The sequence below is a fragment of the Ostrea edulis genome, chromosome 2, assembly GCF_947568905.1.
Source record: "Ostrea edulis chromosome 2, xbOstEdul1.1, whole genome shotgun sequence".
Taxonomy (NCBI): domain Eukaryota; kingdom Metazoa; phylum Mollusca; class Bivalvia; order Ostreida; family Ostreidae; genus Ostrea; species Ostrea edulis.
The window spans coordinates 34,005,776-34,029,229 of record NC_079165.1 but is presented as its reverse complement, the minus strand read 5'-3'; the positions used below and the strand labels follow the sequence as shown (position 1 = coordinate 34,029,229).

The window sequence follows — 23,454 nt, the reverse complement described above, 5'->3', positions numbered from 1 at the left end:
TAGACCATATCGTGTCCTTTGTTGAATTTGAACTTTAAGGTCCAAGGATGATTTTTTATAGGTTAAAGATTAAAGCTACAAATACTTCACATCCATTAGGCCTAAATGCATGTATATCAGCACAGCTCTAGCAATGAGACTTGTAATGAAATATTTGCATGTTTCAAGATTTAAAAAAAAATCTGTTTAAAACACATTTGATTTCACTCTAGGGTCTGTTAAAAACACATTTGATTTCACTCTAGGGTCTGTTAGAAACACATTTGATTTCACTCTAGGGTCTGTTAGAAACACATTTGATTTCACTCTAGGGTCTGTTAGAAACACATTTGATTTCACTCTAGGGTCTGTTAGAAACACATTTGATTTCACTCTAGGGTCTGTTAGAAACACATTTGATTTCACTCTAGGGTCTGTTAGAAACACATTTGATTTCACTCTAGGGTCTGTTAGAAACACATTTGATTTCACTCTAGGGTCTGTTAGAAACACATTTGATTTCACTCTAGGGTCTGTTAGAAACACATTTGATTTCACTCTAGGGTCTGTTAGAAACACGTGCCTTGAGTTCACTTATTGCAGTCCTTTTTAAAAAAGACAACAACTTCTTTTTCCACATTACATTTAATGTGTTCGATTTACTGTACAACTCAAAATCTCCCTTTGCAAACGGGCGATCTCCTGCACAATCATTTCATTTTTTTTTTTAAAACGAGTGAACATTTCTGTCATTCTTTACAGGACATGATAGCAAAGGGCGGTGTTAAGTGCATTTTATTTGTAATTACATTTATGGATATAAAGAATAAGACAGATTTTTTTTCGTTCAAAAGTTCATCTTGATTGGTAAACATTCACTACCGACTCTCGTGTCAAATTCCAGCGTCAAACGAGCCATCATAATGTACTGCTTAGTACATAATCATGTTATATTAAATTGCCCAGAGCACCACATTCTAATTTTTTTTCGATTTTAGGCCCGATTTCATTTGCACGGGTCAACTTACCCCCATAGCCGCAGAATCTAGGGGGACCTAGAGCACAATCGGATGTCGATTATGCGATTTTTCTTTTACAGCTTTTGGTTGTACAGTAGATCGATCGGTGCCCGTGTTACACTGCATTCTCTCTCTCTCTCTCTCTCTCTCTCTCTCTCTCTCTCTCTCATATATACTCGAAACTAGATTTTGATTTTACAATAAATAGGAAAATTATTCTAGGTAATGACCGTTTTATTGTTTCTAAGTGTTTAGTGTGGTGTTCTCTAAGAAATGATGTTGTAGATGAACTGAAAAAGAGAAAAAGAAATGTTAGAAACGAAATGTTAATAGGAAATTCAAATTACATTCATTGTTTAAAATGTAATGTCGTAGACATTTAGTGCCATCTCAGTCTCCTTTTATTATTTCTAATGTCAACTGTCGTATTTGTTTTTTATATACTTTAGTACTTATTGATAAAATAAATAAAACACCATTCGCAAAACGTGTTTCATCTTTATTTTCTTCGATCTCAACTCTTTCCGTGTGAATATTTCCACTTTTTTCCAAACCTTTATCCTTTCATTACGGGAATTTGGAGGTGTAAGCCAGACTCATTAATAAAAAAATTGAGACTTCGATCAACATCAAATGATCATTTTGGTAAGACATTGGACCACATGAAAACAGTTTTGATAGGTGTTTGATGAAGTTTTTCTACATTGTACATATGTGATACTCATATTGAAAAAAAAATGTCAAAACTCACTGTTCTCATGTATTTGTCGAATTCGGCAAAATCAATGACTCTGTCTGAAATAAACAAATAGTATTGTGTTATCACCAATGTCAAAGACAGTAGATATCAGACTATGAGACAAATTACAAATAATCTTTTCCCGTTTTTCTCGGAAATTTTGGTATGTGTTTGTCATATTTCTCGCGCGTAACGTTTTATTTTATGAACACTTGAATTCGTATCTAATAAAATCATTAAGATAATATATCCATGAGAAAAAAGCAGAACGCCCTGTCTTGTTAATGTGACAGAGGAGGGGTTTTTTTTGGGGGGGGGGGGGGCTGAAACATGTGAATAGGGGTATATATCAAAGTCAGAAAATGACAGACTAATGGAAAATCATATTTCCTTTTAAGTCAATACTTGTATTTCATATTGGTAAAGTTAATAAAATATGACACTAAATTACATGTAATCCATACATACTGGTGCTTGTGCACATAACATGCTCTGAGCAGGTGCCCCTTTCTCGCTTTGATTTTCTCTCATTTGGGCTAAATCCGCACCACCCAAAGCCCATCAGAGTACCGTGCGATATTTCGACACTGGCACAATCAAGAACTCTGTCTGCCCTTCTTAAAAATCTACCTTTCATTTAAGGTCATCCACCTTCCCTCTCAACTATAGACCTTTTGCTGAACCATGTAAGTTTCACTTCAATTTCTTCAGAAACTGACATGATCGAGTGTCTTAGTTTCGTATTTCCACCCATCTATATTACACTCAAAGTCAATAAAAGCGTGCAATCGATGTCGCCGGCACTTTATTAGAAAATAAGCTATACCAAATCATATATTTTGTGTGCTATACATTCATGGACCCATAGCCTCCCTAGGCATGGTATACTTTTTATTTCCCCTTTACTTATAAACTTGGTAGGAAGCGTAGCTACCCTAATTTTGTAACGTACGTGACTGTCGCCGACTCAATTTTTAAAATTGAACAAGCAAATATAAAAATCTGAGAGCGTGTTTTTAAATTTTCTTTGCGTTAATATCATTTGTATTTCCTAAATTTTCATTCAATAAAAGTTTAACAACTTTTGCGTATGATTTTAAGCAGTGGTGTATATATTACTCCATGTCGCCAGATTATATTATGTGATCATAGGGTCAATTAAACACCCAATGTATGGACAAAGATTTCGTATTATCTTTATGTTTTTGATCTATTTTGGCGCTAAAATATTCAAAAACTGTGTGAAAATATTCATCAAGCGATATTTGGATGTGGCATTGAGAAAAAGTCATCATATTCTCAAAATTTTGCATTCTGATTTTAGAAATGTAACATACGATACAATAAACTTTTTATGAAAACGTATTTGCAGAGCAAATGTTACCCCTTTTATGAAAATCTCGTAGTGTACAGAGAATGAAAATATAAACATTTCTTTTGCAGAAGTCATTGGTTGGTCTGAAATTTGACAAACGTGTCAAGATGTAACATTCGTGATGTAACATTCGTTACCGAGAAATTAATTAAAGGGAATGATAGAACAATTTCCGGCTTATTTTTGCTCTCTCTCTGCATGATGTGGTATACGACATGAACGTCTACTATGAACATTTGAGTTTGAAAGTCAATACGTGTTAAACTTTGAGAATTAGGATTAATTTTCTCTTACGGTAAGTACTGTTACAACAACTGCAATGTTTGATATACAATATTGATTAAGCAGATGGAATTTTTTGGTCTGAATTTGTTCTTCTGATATCAAAGAATGTATATCGTATTCCAAATATCTCGAAATTCTTCTGGTGTAAGAATTACATTGAGTAGAACGCTGGTAATATACGTAACTCAAAGTAACGTATGCTACTTAATGAAATGCTTGATTAGACATCAAATATTGAACTACATATTGACAAAATATCATCTTTAATGATATGTTTGTTGAATATCAACTATGTTATGAAGAAACAAATGTGTTATTGTTCCCGTATTCACTAACATATACAGATATCCTCTGCAAGAAATACAGGCCATGTTTTCCTCTGCTACTGTCCTATTTATGATACATGTAACTATGCAACTCTACATTTATCAATTTGCTAGAATTCAGCATCTTTTCATAATATATCTTAGAAATGAAGGGACTAATCTCTGATGATTGTTCTATGCAATCTTATAGAGAAATCATTCAAAAATATTTTATCTGAGTGTAACGTATGTTACCAGAAATTCCAATACGTAATATTATTCTACTTGTTTTTAATTTTTTCTTTTTTTTTCTTTCAGAAATGGCGCTTGTGAGAGTAGAAGTACAGAATAACTACCATGAAAAAAATGTATTAAAACATAAGAACAACCATGAAAAAATGTTTTAGAAATAATATTATATGCTCCCCTTGTGGCAATACTGAAAAGGTAGAATGTCTGTATAGACAGTGAAAATAAAGGTTTAACTACCGGTCAAAGGCTACCATAATGATACATGTAAGTTTTGTCTCTCAAAATACTTATAAGCAACTGGTCATTTGAGTAATTTTGTATGACCTTTGACCTTGTGACTTGGAATCCAATGGGGGTCATCTATTCATAAGGGGCACCAGTGTTTCAAGTTTGATGTCTATCAAGGAAAGATTTCTCAACGGACAATAGCGTATGTCCAGAGTAGTTTAACCGTTGTCCTTTTGACCTCAAAATTAATAGGGGACATCTATGTCTTAAGGTTCACGTTAAATATTCATTCATAACACCGCGTGGTGGATTATACTGACAGTTTCTATGGAAAGGTATTCCAAAATAAGCAACAAAAACATAAGATTCGGTATACATTTAATCAAAATGTTGGGAAATTAAACATTTTCTTTATATTATTATTGTAAACAGATTGTTAGAAATGGGTACATATGATTCTTTCCATTTTTTTAATAGAAATGATGTGTTTATAGTAATGAAAGGAAAAATAAGAAACATACGTTACTTTCATTGTTTATTATAACAATGAGCAATCCAGGTTTCAAAATATGTGTCTGTTATTTCTATAAGAATCATAAGCATTTATATAGCGAAACATCAATCTATCACGTTTGTTTTAATCGCACATTTATTGCAAATTAACAAATTCAGAAGAAAAGACACATTTGGTAAAAAATTTTGCTTGTCTACGTTATATTTCTATTAAAATTGGTATTTCCATTGAATTAAGTGATGTCGTTATGATTTTGCAACATCAATCGTAAAGAATAACTGATGGTGACATCGTTTTGGCATAATATTTTCATGGATGTACTGTTGTGTAAGTGTTGAAACATACGTTACATAATTATAGCGCAACTTCATTTACATACAAAAAAGCTATCGTTCTATATATATTGCTAGTCTTTTGTTTTCATGTTTCATACATATTGAACTGTTCGAGAATATTTGTTAATCAATTTTATTTTTTGCCATTTCAAAGATATTGAAAGTGATATCTAGTCGTTTATTTTGCGCTCTTAAAATCTTATTGCTGACTTTTACAGCAGATAATTTCTTGTTGTGTTGATTAAATATTTTCTTTGAAAACCTGTATTTATTGTCTTTCGCAAATTAGAAAAATATATGCTCAGTCAATTCCAATACAAGTTATGGAATAATACATGGAAAATTAATGTTTATCTTACATATTATCATGTCAAGGACTCAGTAACGAAGGTTACATGTGAGAAAAATCTAAAAAAAAATATACCATACTTTGACCTACTGTAAAAATAAATCTGTCATACTTAACTTGAAACAATTTGAGGTGAGTGTTCAACAGATATTTACCATTAATAAACGCATGTTACCATATATATTTTGAATGGTCGATAAACTATGATTTTGAAACCCTCAATTGCACGCTTTTATTGACTTTGGGTGATTATAGAAATCAGGGTGACATCTACATGTTGCATATCAATGTTTTTCTACACTTGACATATATATCCTATTATTATTTTACACATGTTTACACATGTAATATCATTTCATATACGAAGTATTTCCATTTTCTTTAAGTACTCGCGTAAATTGAGGATTCTACAGTATATCCCCAGGGGTAATGGTTGGAATAAAAACAAACTCTACATGACAATTCTTGGAAATGTGCTATAAATCTCACCCTTATGGCTCTGGAAAATAAGGTCTACTGGGTGGTATATAGCTAAATCCTATAACTTGACATGGTGCACTCTAGTGGTTCTTGAGAAGATTTTAAAAGAACTTTCCAGAATGCTTCTGTGTGCATCTTTAACCCAACCCCGGTTCCTGACTCATGGTTTCACAAAACCGGAATGTACGCGGCAGGATATCTGCATTTTGATTTGACATAATTCACTCTTTTTTGGTTCTTGGGGAGAAGATTTTAAAGATCTACACATTCCCATTGAAAATGAAAACCACCAGTGATCATGGCGTAAACATTAAATTTAAATCTATACTACATTATGATGCTTGTATATCGATATGACCTACAGACATTTTAAAACAATTCTTATATATACATACATAATCTTAGGTAAATATCCGACCCCTATTGTGCACAGAACCAGGTCATGGTGTAAGAAAAACTTGAAAGTACACTACGTGAAGATGTTTACATACTGATTTGGTTAATAGAGTCTTTATCAACTGTTCATGGTTCTTGAAGAGATATGAAGATTCATCCTATATATTGAGAGATGTAAAACCGTGTTGCGACCTCTCTCAGACATTTATGGTTTTGATCATTGCATTTTATACATATAACAAAGCTACCCTTCATGTTTTGGATCTTCTGCTTTGGTGGCTTTTGGGAGATTTTATTTAAGTGATTCTTTTCATCTCCTATTTTAAGGGATGAGTTTTCATTCAAAGAATTTGAATCCTATGCACCCGAAAATCCAAAACTTTGTGGCAAGTTTTGTTGAATTTGGTCTAGTGATTCTTGAAATGTCAAAAATGTGAATAGACAGACAACCTTCAAGCAGAAATTTTCACTCGAGGTTCGGCTTAGCTGCGCATAAAAAGTGTGTATTTGAAGCAATGACCAAGAGTGCACAAAAGAAACAAGAGGCCCATGGGCCACATTGCTCACCTGAGTCACCTTGATCCATATCTAAAGATTTTCTCTATATATTCGCATGTAAACTTTGATTCCTATTGTGGCCCCAACCTACTGCCAGGGGCTATGGCTTTTACAAAGTTGAATCTGCTCTATGTCAGGAAACTTTCATGTAAATGTAAACTTCTTTGGCCTAATGGTTTTCGAGAAGACGATTTTTAAAGATGTTCTCTATATATTTGTATGTAAAACTTTGATCCCTATTGCGGTCCCATCCTACCTTTGTGGGTCATGATTTTAACAAACTTGAGTCTGCACTATGTCAAGAAGCTCTCATGTAATTTTGTACTTTCCTGGCCCAGTGGTTTTTAAGAAGATTTTTAAATGACCCCATCATATTTTTGCATTTCTGTGATTATCTCCCCTTTGAGGGGGACATGGCCCTTCATTTGAACTAAATTGAAAGCCTTTCACCCATTTTCCCTATATATTTGTATGTAAAACTTTGACTCCTATTGTGGCCCCACCATATCCCCGGGGGTCATGATTTGAACCATCTGGAGTCTGCACTATGTCAGGAAGGTTTCATGTAGATTTCAGCTTTTCTGGCCCAGTTGTTCTTGAGAAGATTTTTAAATGACCCAACCCTATTTTTGTGATTATCTTCCCTTTGAAGGGGACATGACCCTTCATTTGACGAAATTTGAAGCCCTTCACCCAAGAATGAGTTTTGCCAAGTTTGATTGAAATTGGTCCTGTGATTTTGGTGAAGAAGTATATAAAAAGTATATAAAAGTATCGAAAATTTAAAAAGTTTACAGACGGACAGACGACGGATAACGGGCGATCAGAAAAGCTCACTTGAGCTTTCAGCTCAGGTGAGCTAAAATGTGTCTTACAATATACAAAATAAACCAAAGTTATATGTATGGCACAGCTGCAATAACCGATTTATTCCATTTGTATTATATAATTTTCAATTTGTACTGTACATTTCACAATTTGTGTTGTATATCTATAAATATTTACATTCATTGAATCTTTTCTCTTATATTTCTAATGAAATCAATATTGGTTTAATCTGCGACAATGAATGCATGTTCGTTACAAACTAGTTCAATCTGGTTTTAGTACCACCTGGTTGTGCAATTTTAACCAAATATGGAGCGTCATCAAGGTCAAAGGGTGCATTGGCTGGAACAGTTTAACGTAACGAATGGGTCAACCACATGAAATTTTAGTACTTAAATCTAGTTTATATTTTAAAACAATGCATAAAAATATGAATATATACAATAAAGTGTCGTTCTTCGTTGTTTCATTGGGTAATGAAGATAGCAATCACTGCAGAAAAAATATGCACAACCCGCTTACACGGATTATGATTTTTGTTTTGCAATGCTAGCTACATGTACCTTCATCACCCGATGAAACAATGAAGAAAGCATTTTATTGTTTAGTTGTGAATTTGTGTTATTTGATTTTTATAATTTTCCATTTGTACTAATTAAATGTTTATTGTGTAATTTCCATCTGTATGCTATATTCCATATTTATATTGTATAATTTCTTCTTGTATTTCATAATGCACCCTTATATTCCGTAATGGTTTTATTTATTTTCTTGTTCTGGTACTTTCTTTGTGTTCAATGAATTGTGGTCTATAATTTTTTTTCCATGTCATTAACGATTTCATTGGTCGAGAATTTTCAGGCGTTTCATAGTAATGACGACTTCCCACGTGCTTGTGGTAAATCATCAAATTAAATCAAAATCATTTCCCAAAATAGACATTAACAATGGTGATTGGATTCGGCGAAGGAGGCTGTGACTTTGAGGGGGTGTTGATTTGAGCTCGCTCGAACATGTAGGTCACCTTAACCCTAAGACGTTGAAACAAGTTTTGACTGCTCCTATATTTAGAAATTTGACCTTTATAATTGATGTTCTGTGCGATGGCAGGGTGGCACGATAAATAGCCCCCACTACTCTAAATTTGAGACACTTTACCTACAGCTGGTGACGACCTATTTGAGTGAAAAATTCTCGAAGGAATGCAAAACAAACCAAACAAACATTTAACAAAAATCACTCTATGTAGAAAATTATTATCGTAAATTGCAAACACAGGAGGGGGTTGGGACCAAGAAAATGTTTTAAAGATTTATTATAAGAAACAAATTTAATAACATTGGCTTTATTCGTTTCATTTCTAGCACGTAATAACGAAGAAGTAACGTAATAACGAAGACGTAACGTAATAACAAAGAAGTAACGTAATAACGAAGAAGTAACGTAATAACGAAGAAGTAACGTAAAACCTCAGTGACAAAACGGTTATTTTGTGTGAGGAGTAAAAATTGAATTGGCCGGTAAATATCAGACATGTTTTCAAGGTCTTTTAATGTCGCCCAAAAGAATCCAAACCAGCTTTACGTTCGCTTCTGATGCCCATTTTCAGTCAGACATTGCTCGCCTTTGGTTCCCTTTTCCACCCCTCTCCTATCGTCATCAGAAGGTTCCTCCGTTTCTGATCGAGAGACACGGGATATGGAAACGCGTCGATTCGTAAAATACTGCCATAAGCACTGACCATGGGTTTGATGTCAGATAAACAGGATGGTCACACAATACTTTGCTCCCCATGTAGTCCTTCATATATTCCTTCAAGAACTATCGTCTATGAGATTAGGCATTTCCCTACAACCACTGCTAATAATAGTGTAAATAGTATCGTCCTGGTATCTTAATCCATTATATAGGATATGGAGTGATTTGCTATTGGTCCTCGTGATCAAGACTTACCATAAGGAATCTAACCCTTCTTTGATCAAGCTCAGAATTTGCAGGGAGATGCAGTTGACATTACCAGTAAAATGGCGATGAGCTGAATAAAGGCATGGAAAGCTAACATGAAGCCGGTTTTTTTATTTTTTGGAAGTCGGTCAAGCTATATATATATATATATATATATATATATATATATATATATTGTTCAAGATATTGATACACGTGTTTAAAAAATCAACTTGATAATTTCAAATTTTGTTTTACTTTTATATACAAAATACGGTTACAAGGGATGTACACAGTATGTTAGTAACATCGTGGTAAAATGAAAAGAATGAAATTTTCCTCACTATGAAAGGTGAAGATAACGAACAGTGTAATCAATCTCATAACTCCTATAAGGAATACAAAAAAAAAAGAGTTGTGCAAATATGGACATACCAGAGGTGGGAGCAGGTACTATCAAGAGTATTCTTATGGTTTGTTTTAAACCATTTTCTATAAATTCATGTATGATCATAAAGCCATAATTGTTTAATGTAACATATTTCCTTAATCTTCAAAATTTTGTTCAGTATGTAACATTCCCAGTTTGTATAGAGAAAGTATACTTTTACAAATTATTTAAAAATAAGTTTGGTATATTGTCACTGCTAGTGACATCACCAGTGACGTCACTACATCAACCAGTAAAACGGGGTCGATCAGCAGCACCAAAAACAACATACCAAAGTCCGTGTCAGCAGTTGCAAAAAATCCCGCCAGGTCCACATCAGTCAGAGAACCATCTTTGTTGGCGTCCATCTGATTGAAATTGAGCGCCTTTTGGGAATCGGTATCTCTGTAGCTCCATGATTGCTTGAATTCGCTTAGGTCAATGCTTGTAGGATTGATACCTGAAACACGATTAGGAAGACGAATTTGGACAGAGTTTCATTCAAATCTATTCACTATTTTAAAAAGTTGCTCTGAAGAGTTTTTATTTGAGCAAATGAATACCTTTCATACCCATTATAGATTTTTGGTAAGCTCTGTAAGAAACGGGAAAATGATTTGCTCACGTATTGTTTGCGAGATAATAACGTAACTGCCCAGTAAGAACTCATTTTGTAACTATCAACTATCACACAATATTTGCAATGCATCAAATCACACTGGTAGGTCTATCACCACTGCTGTGGTACCACAGTGCTATAGGGCATCGTGACATCGCCTTATCATCGTATTGACACCAGTGTCATCGCAACATTGTGCCATCGTCATCGCACCATGGTCATCGTTATTGGATCATCATTTCATCGCACCATTGTGTCATAGCTTCGTCAGCATCTTGATATCCCTTCATCGTCATCACCCCCTCCCCCCCTCGTACAATGGACCTTCAAATTGACTGTAAAATAGTAAGGATGGCTTTCTAGACTGTGATGATCCCATGGTTTACTATGGGCCAGGTCCGTTTCCTCAAAATCTTGGTCTAGCTGCTTTGTGTCCGATGTGGACCCGTCTCTTCAAAAAGCAACGTGAACAGTTACATCTGGTTTGCTTTTTAATCTCTACACAGAACTGTCGTCTCATGTATATGCTGAAAAGACTTCTTGGGCGTATTGCTTATGCTAACGTGAAGCCAAATCAAGGTTCCTTTTATCAGCTTCTAACTGGTAGTAAACCCTGCGCAATGCATTTTCTAAATGCATAGGCATTAGCAGTGAAAGATGATTGACACATTTTCCCTCAACCGGAGGGAAAGAGACTATCAATTTATCTATTATCATACCTGGTGTATACGAGTTTATCAAGGAACCAATCTGGTTTATTCGGACATTTGACTAAAGAGGATGAGTATGTACATGTATTTTCAAAATTATGCCCCACCTTTGCAGAACTTTTACAGCATTTCCATTCAAATACCATTGGAACTATTCAATCATATATCTAAGAGATTTAAACAAGCCCACTATTCCGTTGCAAATGAAACATAACTGTGGATTCGATATGATAAACAATAAATTGCATGAATTTTCAGACCAAGTGCAGCTGTATTCACCCTCGAAAAATTGAAATTTCCCTCGGGAGATACATTTTAAGATTATTTGGGAGAATAAGGCATCATAAACCCCTCATTATCAGGCAAAAATGTACAAGGCTTTAAACCTAGAAATGCAGACTGGTCAAAAATACAGATGTACAACAATTACGTTGTTAATTTACTCTCTATTTAAGTTACTAAAATCTTTATCCTGGCTCCATCATAACAATGTCATTCAGAGAGTCTACAGCGCTAAATAGGAAAGGCACAGTTGTGTAGCATCACTCAGCACAGACGTGACGCCACCTACATCCAGTTCCTTCGATTTTCAACGTCAAACATCCATCTCAAGCATAAAGATTATATCAGCTTTACGAGGAAAGAATGTATCAATAGAAGAGGAATGAAAAAAAAACCCTGCAACGTCAACTACAGTGAAGAGGTCGTGTACTTTGACAAAAGTACTACTATTGTATATTTCAGCACAAAAATATGGAGACTGTTCTCTTCTTAATAAAAATGCAGTTCATCGGAAATTGCCAATTAAATACAGATATTCAACTCAACAAAACTGCCCGGAAAGTTTAGCATGATGATCATTTTATAGAATTCCGATTATCTAAGTCGCATACAATAAAAACAAAAGATTTCTTTTGTGGAATTCGTAATTAGAATCTGATCAATTAGGTCATTGACAACGATATTGCTAAAGATTTATCTTGTGAAGTTCTAACTGTTCAGTTTGTATAAGTCAAATATAGTGAAGACACTGTAGATTTATCTTGTAAAATTCTTACCTGGATTCCTAATCAGATACAACAAAGGCACTAGAGACAGTCTTACCATTCGGATTGTCTAGGTCATAGACGGCGAAGAAGTTCAAGATTTCTGTTATGGAAATGAAGTAGTCGTGGTCCTTGTCCATGTCATGAAAGATATGGCTGATTTTGGCCTCCATTATCAAAGGAACCGCATGTACGCCACCTCCATGCTGATTGATACTATGAAAAAGACAGGAAGAAAATTATCTTTTTTATGCATGCACACACCAGGTATGCTTTGGAGATGATGTCCATACATACCAGTAGCAAGATTTCATCAAATTTTAAAAAAAAACGTACCATCAAACAATTTTATGATTATTCTACATTTCTATACTGTCAAAATCCATCACAAACGTTTAAGCGACTAAATAAATATTCATATCGACTATACATATAGCACGTACGCCTTGACCTCATTATGACCCCTATAGGGACATTTAACAGCACTGTTTAAGGAATGGGGTGTGGCTTCTCAATCAATCATCTTTATCAATTTCTTAATTTTAAAGCAAAATAATCAAATTAACAATCAATGCTCAACAAATTCATATTTCGGTTTTTTAATTCTGGGATTGGGTCACTATCATTTTATGTATTTTTAGCCACATTTGATCCTAAAACAGAAATTCCAAACAATCGGTATGAAACACATCAGACAGTATTTGACCCAATGATAGGTTGCATTTGCAAACTAGATCGTTATAACGACCATAGATTTTGCGAAATGCTGACTTTAAACGAGACTGCCGAAACTCCTATAACATCTACTTTTGTTTTGTCAATAGCAAGGTGAAGATAAAGAACAGTGATCAATCTCATAACTCCTACAAGCAATACAAAATAGAGAGTTGGGGAAACACGGACCCTGGACACACCAGAGGTGGGATCAGGTGCCTAGGAGGAGTAAGCATCCCCTGTTGACCGGTCACACCCGCCGTGAGCCCTATATCCTCATCAGGTAACGGAGTTATCCGCAGTTAAAATCAGTGCGCCAAGAACGGCTTAACAATCGGTATGAAACACGTCAGACAGCATTTGACCCAATGCTAGGTTGTATTGACGAACTATATCGTTATAACGACCATATAATTTGCGAAATGCTGACTTCAATCGAGACTGTTGAAACCCCTGTACCACCAACTTGTTTGTCAGTGGCTTACCTCGATTTAAAAACTGACTATACGCAGAACAAGCTCTTACATATCGAATCAGTTGAGATATATAAACACCATTTGCAGGTGATAATGGAATATTGCTACATAAATATGGGAAGTTGACGATGGAGAAGCTGAAATCATCCCATTTGTCATACAGTTGAGTTGTCAGTTTGCCGTTAATGTCTACTTTCAATAAAATATCTAAGTATGAAGCAAAAGTGGACGACTCTGTGGTGTCTTTATTACGAGTTCATTGGGATGTATCGAATCGACATATGAATGAAAACTATTATTGTTAATAGATAAAACGTCGTCGATATATCTAAATGTCGAATTGAAGGCTACAGCAAGAGCTTTTTTCTTCGCACGTAGAAGTTTTTGAATAAATTCTACTTCATGAGAACATAAAAATAGGTGAGCTAACAAGGGAACACAATTGGTGCCCATGGGGATTCCAACAGACTGTTGGTAGAACTGATCACCAAAGACCACGAAGATATTGTCAATGAGAAATTCCAGCATATGTACATGTAGTTTTACGTGGAATCGGAGTGGCGTTTAACAAATTTTTTGGACGACTGATCACTAGATAGGAATATTTCGTTCTCTATTTTTGTTGAAGAGGCAAGTGCCTATGATGTCAAAAAGTCTAGTCTTTAATTTATCGTGAGAAATGGTCATGTAAAGTGTTGAAAAGTCATTCGTTTTGATGTTGATTTGAGCATTTTTTTTAAACTACGGATTCCGTTTACCTGATCAAGATATAGGGTTCACGGTGGGTGTGACCGGTCGACAGGGGATGCTTACCCTTCCTAGGCAACTGATCCCACCTCTGGTGTGCCCAGGGGTCCATGTTTGCCCAACTATCTATTTTGTATTGCTCATAGGAGTTATGAGATTGATAACTGTTCGTTATCTTCTCCTTTCATCTGTACCTTAAAGCTGTATGATCCGATGTTCATGAATTATTTTTCCTTAATTACATGCTTGAAAACATTTACATGTAAAAGAAACTGTCTAATTTTAAGGCTGAAATAACGTAAACCAACGAATTACTAAGAGGTATTTGATATTTGTATTACGGTACTGTTCAGTGTTGTAACCAAATACACAGATAAGATCACCGATGATCTGAAAGTTTGAACTGTTCACGTGACTGTCACTTGAAATGGCAGTGACGTGGTTGTTTCTAAACACCGATTTAAAATCAAATAATTTTGGTTAAAACAGGTGAAATAATGTATGACATGTCATACAACCTCATAACTACATACAGCGTTTTTACAAGATGGAAAACAATTGTCGTAATTCGGACCATACACCTTTAAATCTCAAAGCTCAATTCTTTTGGGTTCAAAACCATAGTCCTGGTTAAAGTTTTGAAAGGTAGGTCAAAAGTTCAAATTCAATGTTAAAAGTTTGGGTATGAAAAAAGTCTCTTAATGAGGCATTTATATGTGAAATATCAAAACCCTATCCCCTTTGGTTCAAAAGTTATAACCCTGGTTAAAAGTTTTGGAAAGTCTGTCAAATTCTAAGATCAAGGTCGCAAGGTCAAAAGTCTTGGTATAAAAACAAAGGTCTCTTCATGAGGCAAATCATGAAAAATCAAAACCCTATATCCTTTGGTTCAAAAGATATATCCGAGGTAAAAGTATTTTTCCTTAAGTGTGGCACCGACACGGGAGTCATGACAAAAGATCTCTGGACAGTCGTCCTGGTGAGCTAAAAAGCACGGCAGAGGGTAAAGGTGGGAACCTAAACACTATTAATAGTTCTGACTTGCCTGAAAGCACCAACAATCGAGATCAGTGTAAAAACCGCAATCATTGTTGAAAGTCTGCAAAGAAAAGGTATTTTAAAAAAGGAACTGTGTAACTAGCTTAGCTTTAGGAACACACGTAAATCTAGCCATACCTTGTGTCTCCAGTGACTTTTAGGACAAGATAAGGTGCGGAACCGCCTGCTTATCTTGATAAAAGAATTGTGCAAGTTTAGTGTGATGCATGTTCTTGTGTTTTAAACTAGATCAAAAGTACCGCCCTTTAGACCTTCACTGTAATATCTGTAGCGATGAAGAGAAAAGCCCAGAAAACTATTCGACCTATTTTTACCCATAAGGTATGTCATGGTGCACAATCAAGTGAAATGTGAAATGATTATGTATTTTGATGAGAGCGAGATTGTGACAAAATTTCAGGGTAATACCTGTATCCATAACGGAAAAAATCTGGAAAAAGAAAAAGGTTTTCTACTAAATAATACAGTGTACTGTGACCTTGACCTTTGACATAGAAAAAACAATAGGCATCTTCCGCTTGGCACAGAGTGTACGTGTACCAGTGCGACAGCCCAACGGTTCGGTCTGTATCTTGCCTACAAGGTGTTCCTTCTAAGTTTACCTATGATCTCGAAGAACAACAGGCGTCTTTCACTTGACATGATGACTATGTGTACCAAGTTTGACGATCCTAACCTCAATAGTTCGGTCTGTATTCTGCCTACAAAGTTTTTCTATTAACCGATACTGCAACCTTGACTTTTGACCTTGAAAAACAATAAGCATCTTTCTCTTATCATGGAGATTACAGTGGCGTAGCTAGGTTTTAAATACTTGTAAGCAGGGGTTCTGGGGGCGACAGCCCCCGAGAAGCTGAGGCATTTTTTTTTTGTAATATGTAATAAAAATTTAACGAAAATATTTGTAAGCACGTGCTTACAGTGTTACAATGTAGCTACGCCACTGGATTACTAAGTTGTAAGATCTTAGCCTAAATAGTTCGGTCTGTATTCTGTCTACAAGGTTTTCTTATTCACCGATACTACGGCGTTAATCTTTGCCCTCTGCCCTTGAAAAACAATATATTGCATCTTCTTCTCATCACGGTGATCAAATATATGTTGCAAGATCCTAGAGCTTACGGTTCATTTTGCATACAAGGTCCGACAGGCGGGTAGACAGATGGACGGACAATGTTATACCATAATACGTCCCCTTTTCTCAAGAAATGATATATCACTGTGAAGATAACGAACAGTGCTCAATCTGTAAACTAAGAGTTGGGTAAACACAGACCTCTGGATATACATGTACCAAAGGTGTAATCAAGTGCCTAGGAGGAATAACCATCCCCTGTCGCCCGGTCACACCCGCCGTGAGCCCTATATCTTAATCAGGTTAACGGAGTTATCCGTAGTCAAAATCAGTGCATGTGTAAAGAACGACTTAACATGGTATGAAACACGTCAGACTATGAACTAATAGTAAACACGGTCGAATTAAACACAATCTTTCCCGTTGTTCCAAAACTGCCTCAAAAACATTCCAACAAAAATTGATATGGGAAAATTCAGACAAATCTTGTCAATGTTGTCAAGTACAAGGCTGGAAGGGGAAGATAACGAACTGTGATCAATCTCATAACTCCTATGAGCAATACAAAATAGAGAGTTGGGCAAACACGGACCCCTAGACACACCAGAGGTGGGATCAGATGCCTAGGATGAGTAAGCATCCCCTGTCGACCGGTTACACCTACCGTAAGCCCTATATCTTGATCAGGTAAACGGAGTTATCCGTAATCAAAATTAGTGTGCCAAGAACGGCCTGACAATCGGTATGAAATAAGTCACACAGCATTTGAGCCAATGATGGGTTGTATTGGCAAAAATAGATTGTTATAATGACCATAGAATTTGCGAAATGCTGACTTTAAACGAAACTGTTAAAACCCCTGCATCATCAACTTCTTTGTCAGTAGCCTGCGCTGTAGATCGAAAGTTAGTCAGGATTAAGACTTTGACTATCTTTCGACAGCCTCGTCTTTAATTTACAAAAGGCGCCGGTATATTAAATCTCGCGTTTGTCTATCCGCCAGTCAGTGATGACGACCTTAAATCAATGTCACAGCAAATCAACCTTACCAGTCATCTAAAAATAACCCTACCAATCATCTGAATATTATAATAATGATGAACTTAAATCAATGTCACAAGTTAACCTGACCAGTCATCTAAAAATAACCCTACCATTCATCTGAACAAATATTAATCTTAACAAATAAATGAAAATATAAGAAATTCATTTTTGCATCTACACCTCTGGATCAATGCCGAAATTCTCCGACTCTCCTACCACCTACATATTAATGTATCACATCCCGAGGCGAGAGACCAGAATTCTTTGAATTTGTTTACGTTCAATCAGATGCTCTTATAAGGATTGAAGACTAAATCGAGATAAGTTCTAATAGCTTTCTGCAACATACATCATCCTGGAAAGTTATATAATACCATTCAAATAAAAATTCAATGACATGCGTCCTGTTGATTCACAGATCAAAATACCGGCGGTGGAGGGTGCTCTACAGACATTTATGATTGGAATTGCGGTGTCTTTATCTTCAAGTGCACCTGCTGAAACAACTAATAAGAGATATTTTCATATTTTCCTGAAATTTAATTCAAAATAATGCAATATTGCACATAACAGATATTTTTTCTAGCTTCTACCAACAAGAAATTCAATGTCTGACAGTTTTTATCAAATTCACAAATTTTAGGGATAGTTTTAAAGATTTTACAGATATACATACATATTTCAAATCGGATGTAACTAGAAGTCTCTGTCGAGACTTCATCTCTACTGGTATGGCCTTATATTGCTAAACAGAATTGTACAAAATGGCTCAAGTCGGACAACGATTGTTAATTGACGGAGTAGCGTTTTTAAATACATGTACTTTTACTAATTAATGTTTTAGCAACAGTAGCCATTTTTTCATCGATGTAAGAAACCTTATTGCACTATCGCAGGACACCACCAATCATCTTCCAAAATATGGTTTGGCTAGTACAGAAAACAAAAGTTCTTGTAGGAACACATTGTGTTTTGAAGCTCCGCCACCGCACCCCCCCCCCCTCCGGGGTGGAAATGAAACGTTCAATTTAACCTCTTATGGCGTCGGTAGCCTAGTGGTTAAGCTGTCAGACTCTCGACCGAAAGGTCGTGGGTTCGAGTTCTGGCCGTGGCAGGGCCGACGTTGTGTCCTTGGGAAAGGCACTTTACATGGATTTCCTCACTCCACCCAAGTGTAAAAGGGGTACCTGGCTATAGACAGTGAAAGATATTGTTAGAATGTTAGTGCTTTAGCGCCTGTAACGACAGCTTGCACTGTATGCTTCCTAGGAAGCTGAGAAAGTTCTAGATTGATATAAGGTCTGCCGGGGTAATAATGTATTGTAAAGCGCTTTGAGCAGCATGGAAAAGGCGCCATATAATATCAATAATTATTATTATCATTATTATTATACATTTGGAGGACAGCCCTTTCACCTGATGATTTGGCTATTGCGTATAATGTCTGAGGAGTTTAGGCATCAATTGTGCCTCCAGGGTAAAATGTAAAACCCCGAAACCTCATTGCACACCTACAGGACACCACCAACCATATTCAAAACAATAAATTGGTTACTGCTTCATAATATAAGAGGAAGAAAAAAGTGTAACAGACGGACGGACGGACCAGGGTAACAATGTACCTGAATTTTCTTTAGAAAGTGCGGGTATAAAAATCGTGGTATGAAATGTAAGATCTTGCCATAAGGAATTTATATGGAAAATCTTGAACAGTTCAAAAGATACTGCCTGGGTGAACTTTAAAGTAGATGAAAATACAAGGTCAAAATTTTTGGTGCCATAGAGAAGTTCTTGTCACAAGGAATGCATACATGAAATATGAAAGATGTATCGCTGACCAGTCAAAGGTTACCCGGTATGAGCAATGTTAAAGTTTCGGTAAAAGTTTAGATATTTTGGTCAAACTCCAAGGCCAAGGTCACAAGGTGAAACATCGTGGCTTTAAATAAAATTCATATATATATATACATAATCCCTAATCTAAATAGTTCAGAAGGTATTGCCTATGTTATGTTTTCTTAAAAGTTGGTCAAAGTCAAAGGTCAAGGTCAGAAGATAAAAACTTTGGTACCAAAGAAATGATCTTGTTACAAGAAATACACATATGAAATATGAGAGTTAAATCACTCACCATTCAAATGTTAAGAGCAACGTTCAAGTTTCAAACATGCAGGACAACAACAATCTGCACCGACTTTAAAAACAATATTTTATTCACAAATAACTGAATGGGATCGGACAGCAGCATAGCCCATCTTAGCCCTTTCCCTGTTCACCTACTTTAGTCACGGAGGCATAAAAACCCTCAATCTACACAACTTAAGAAAGTTTGCATTTGAATATTATTTAGTGTGACGTGCTAATTTTGAAAAAAAAATCTCTATATCGATTTTTTGTATATGATTTTGGATTTTGATTTCAAATTATGGCTCCACCGTACCTGTGGGACACCTGAATTAAACAAACTGGAATTTGCACGACCTGACGATGCTTGCATATTATTGATATGACTAGTCATGTTCCTGTTGTTCTTGAGAAGATTATATATATTACCATGTAAAACTTTGAACCACTATTGTGGCCTAATTCTACCCTTGAAATTTAAATCTGCACTACCAGGGAATGCTTGCATATTAATATGACCCTGTTGTTATGGAGAGGGTATTTCCTATACATTCCCATGTAAAACTTTAATCTCCTATTGTGACCAAAACCTACCCGGAGACCACAATTTAAAAAACTTGAATCTACACTACCCGGGAATGCTTGCATATTAATACCGGAATCATGGCTCTGTTGTTCTTGGGGAAAATACTTTTTTAAAGTTTTATTTTAATCTAATGTACAAATCATAGCATTATTGCTCTTGGGAAGATTTTTTAACTTAAGTTTGAGATTTTTTCAGATATCCAAGCCTGAACTGAAAGCCCAAGTGAGCTTTTCTGATCACCCGTTGTCTGACTGTCTGCCTGTAAACTTTTCACATTTTCGACTTCTCCAGAACCACTGAGCCAATTTCAACCAAACTTAGCACAAAGCATCCTTGGGTGAAGGGGATTCAAGTTAATTGAATTGAAAGGTCATGTCCCTTCAATGGGGAAATAATCACAAAATTTAATTTGAGTAAAATATCAGACTTAAGTCCAAATTTCGACTTAAGTTCTGTACAAGAAATGCAGGCCAGGTTAGCTAAAAATGGAACATGGAAATACTCTTATCTTGTGATCAGTCATCCAAATTACTTTCTTAATACCATTCTGATTTTACGCACTCTACTAGTACTCTGAAATTGATATTGAAAAGAAAATCCATGGGCACGAATTGTGCTACTTTATTAGCTGATTTGTATTTTCTTACCAGACAGAATTTATTCAAAAGCTTCTACATGAGAAGATAAACCTCTTGTTGTGGTCTTCAACTCAAGAAGAAAAGGAAGAGTCAAACTGGTCTCACCACTTGACTAATGACTAAGGGATCGGGTCTGCATAGAATTAGACAGAAGGGATAATAAGATCTAAACTAATACACAGATACACACAACGTATCTATAGACAAGAGTCCCACATCGCTAACCTGAGTCACCCTGGCCCAATGGTTCTTGAGAAGAAGATTTTTAAAGATTTTCCCTATATACATGTATTCGCATGTAAAACCTTGATCCCTATTGTGGTCCCATCCTACCCCGGAGGCCATGATTTTAATAAATTTGAATCTGCCTTATATCAGGAAGCTGTCATGTAAGTTTCAACTTTTCTGGCCCAGTGGTTCTTGAGAAGATTTTTAAATATTTCCCCTATATATTCGCATGCAAAACTTTGATCCCCTATTGTGATCTCACCCTAACCCCGGGGCCATGATTTTAACAAACTTAGGTAATTCCACCCCTCTAGAATTATAGGATCATCTTATATTTGACTGTTGATTCTTTAAATAATGTACATATCTAATAGTAACAAATAAAAATGATGAAATATTTATGTTGCGTTATTAATTTTTTTTTTATCAATTAGCACGCATATACTTGTTATCAACGTCAGAATATCGCAATTTTCCGTGAACAACATTACCAAATTTCACAAAAACTGGTTATAACGATATAATAGTATTCATAACAATTTCACGAAACTGTTTCTTTAAAAAATATACAAAGTGTTTGTGAAAAAATAAAGGAAATCTATCGCATAATGGATTTGATAAATAATTTAATGAAAACAGAGTTATTGCCCTTGGATTTAATATTTTGAAACATATAATTGATTATTCATACATAACCTAGACTTTTGAAATATTTTATGATTAACAAGATTTTTTTTTTACAATAACTCAAAGAAAATTTATGTTCCTGTCAAGCACGAATCTTATTAAATCATTGACGTTGCAAAATCTTATGACGTCACAGGAAGGTGGAACTAATGACCCCACCTTATTTTTGCATTTTCGTGATTACTTCCCCTTTGAAGGGGGCATGGTCTTTCATTTGAACAAACTTGAATCCCCTTTATCCATGAATGATGTGCACCAAGCTTGGCTCAGTGGTTCTAGAGAAGAAGATTAAAATGTGAAAGTTTACAGACAGACGGCGGACAACCGGTGATGAGAATAGTTCACTTAAGTTTTCAGCTCAGGTGAACTAAAATGTATACATCACACATGCTAAGTCAAGGATGATAGCAGGACAAAAACAAAAATAACCAATGCTCCACAGTACAAACAGAAATATCAGTCAAGAAAAAGAGTTCTACACTTTCTTAAAACAGTAAAGCGACAGTCTATAACCACAAATGTTTTATCTTTGATAGATGGTGAGGAATGGTGGTGTCAAGTGTTGAAAAGTCGTACGTTTTGATGCTGTTGATATTGACGATTTCAAATTTATTAAAAGTTCTTAGAAATTTTTGAGAATCCACATTTGATTTACACCACTTCTCGCGCATGCTGAGACACAGTACGTTTGAAGATTTTCCCTCACATCAATTACTATTTTTGTGAGAAGTAAAGATAGGGGCTCGCCAGAACATCTAAGAGATCCTGCAATGCATCTCTGTAAGTTTTTTTTTTCAGTTTTGATTTCCAGCATACGTACGGTGAGTCATTCATTCATCCCATTGTCTGGGATATCGATTGTGTTTAAATCTGAGACGTGCACGTGAGTTTGAAAAAAAATCGTCTTTTGAAAGGGAACTTGAAGTTTGTTAAAAATACAGTTGCAATAATACGAAATCAGATTAAGATCACTTAAAAAACAAAAGAATATTTCTAGAAGCACAATAATGCGAATCAAAGGCGTTATAACGTAAAAGGTATAGTAACGTGAAGCAAAGCACAGGCACCTGAATTTCTATAAATAAGTTGCCCAATAAAGCCAAAGATTGAAAACTCCTACCCCATCTATTGTATTTATATATAGAGGGGGGGGGAGAGAGAAATTTCCAATCTTTGGCTTTATTGAGCGACTTATTGATAGAAATTCAGGTGCCTGTGAGCAAAGGCGTAATAACACAAATGAAAGGCGTAATAACACAAATGAAAGGCGTCATAACGCAAATGAAAGACGTTATAGCGCAAATGAAAGACGTAATAACGCAAATGAAAGACGTTATAGCGCAAATGAAAGGCGTAATAACGCAAATGAAAGGCGTAATAACGCAAATAAAAGACGTTATAGCGCAAATGAAAGGCGTAATAACGCAAATAAAAGACGTTATAGCGCAAATGAAAGGCGTAATAACGGAAATGAAAGACGTAATAACGCAAATGAAAGGCGTAATAACGCAAATGAAAGGCGTAATAACGCAAATGAAAGACTTTATATAGCGGAAAAGGCGTAATAATGCACAACAAAGGCGTGATAATGCACAACAAAGGCGTAATAATGCACGACAAAGGCGTGATAATGCACAACAAAGGCGTAATAATGCACAACAAAGGCGTAATAATGCACAACAAAG

The 23,454-nt window shown here is 35.5% G+C and overlaps 1 protein-coding gene and 1 long non-coding RNA gene across 5 annotated transcripts; one reads left to right on the top strand and one right to left on the bottom strand.

The window, feature by feature from the left end:
• Positions 1-1,214: 1,214 nt before the first annotated feature.
• LOC125680929 (uncharacterized) lies at positions 1,215-15,576 on the bottom strand. 4 transcript variants are annotated; one of them, XM_048920756.2, is made up of 7 exons: positions 15,505-15,565; positions 15,374-15,427; positions 12,450-12,607; positions 10,309-10,476; positions 9,596-9,677; positions 1,750-1,793; positions 1,215-1,288 (listed from the first exon to the last, which is right to left on the bottom strand). In XM_048920756.2, coding segments are annotated over exons 2-6 (453 nt in total). In that variant the 5' UTR covers positions 15,418-15,427; positions 15,505-15,565; the 3' UTR covers positions 1,215-1,288; positions 1,750-1,792. The 4 variants fall into 4 exon arrangements, with proteins under 4 accessions (XP_048776713.1, XP_048776714.1, XP_056009783.1 ...); XM_048920757.2 differs by lacking the exon at positions 9,596-9,677 and having other exon boundaries at positions 15,505-15,576; XM_056153808.1 differs by lacking the exon at positions 9,596-9,677 and having other exon boundaries at positions 1,215-1,793; positions 15,505-15,564.
• LOC130051631 (uncharacterized) lies at positions 2,675-4,929 on the top strand. The gene is made up of 2 exons (XR_008799898.1): positions 2,675-3,407; positions 4,021-4,929. It is a non-coding gene; the product is annotated as an uncharacterized LOC130051631 (long non-coding RNA).
• Positions 15,577-23,454: the final 7,878 nt, after the last annotated feature.

Bases quoted from the DNA above. Each gene is read 5' to 3' on its own strand.
- LOC125680929 (XM_056153807.1), bottom strand. From the start codon at position 15,417: ATGATTGCGGTTTTTACACTGATCTCGATTGTTGGTGCTTTCAG. The intron at 12,608-15,373 runs GCAAGTCAGAAC...TCTTTTTCATAG, and splicing joins TCGATTGTTGGTGCTTTCAG to TATCAATCAGCATGGAGGTG. The intron at 10,477-12,449 runs GTAAGACTGTCT...ATCGTGTTTCAG, and splicing joins TGACCTAGACAATCCGAATG to GTATCAATCCTACAAGCATT.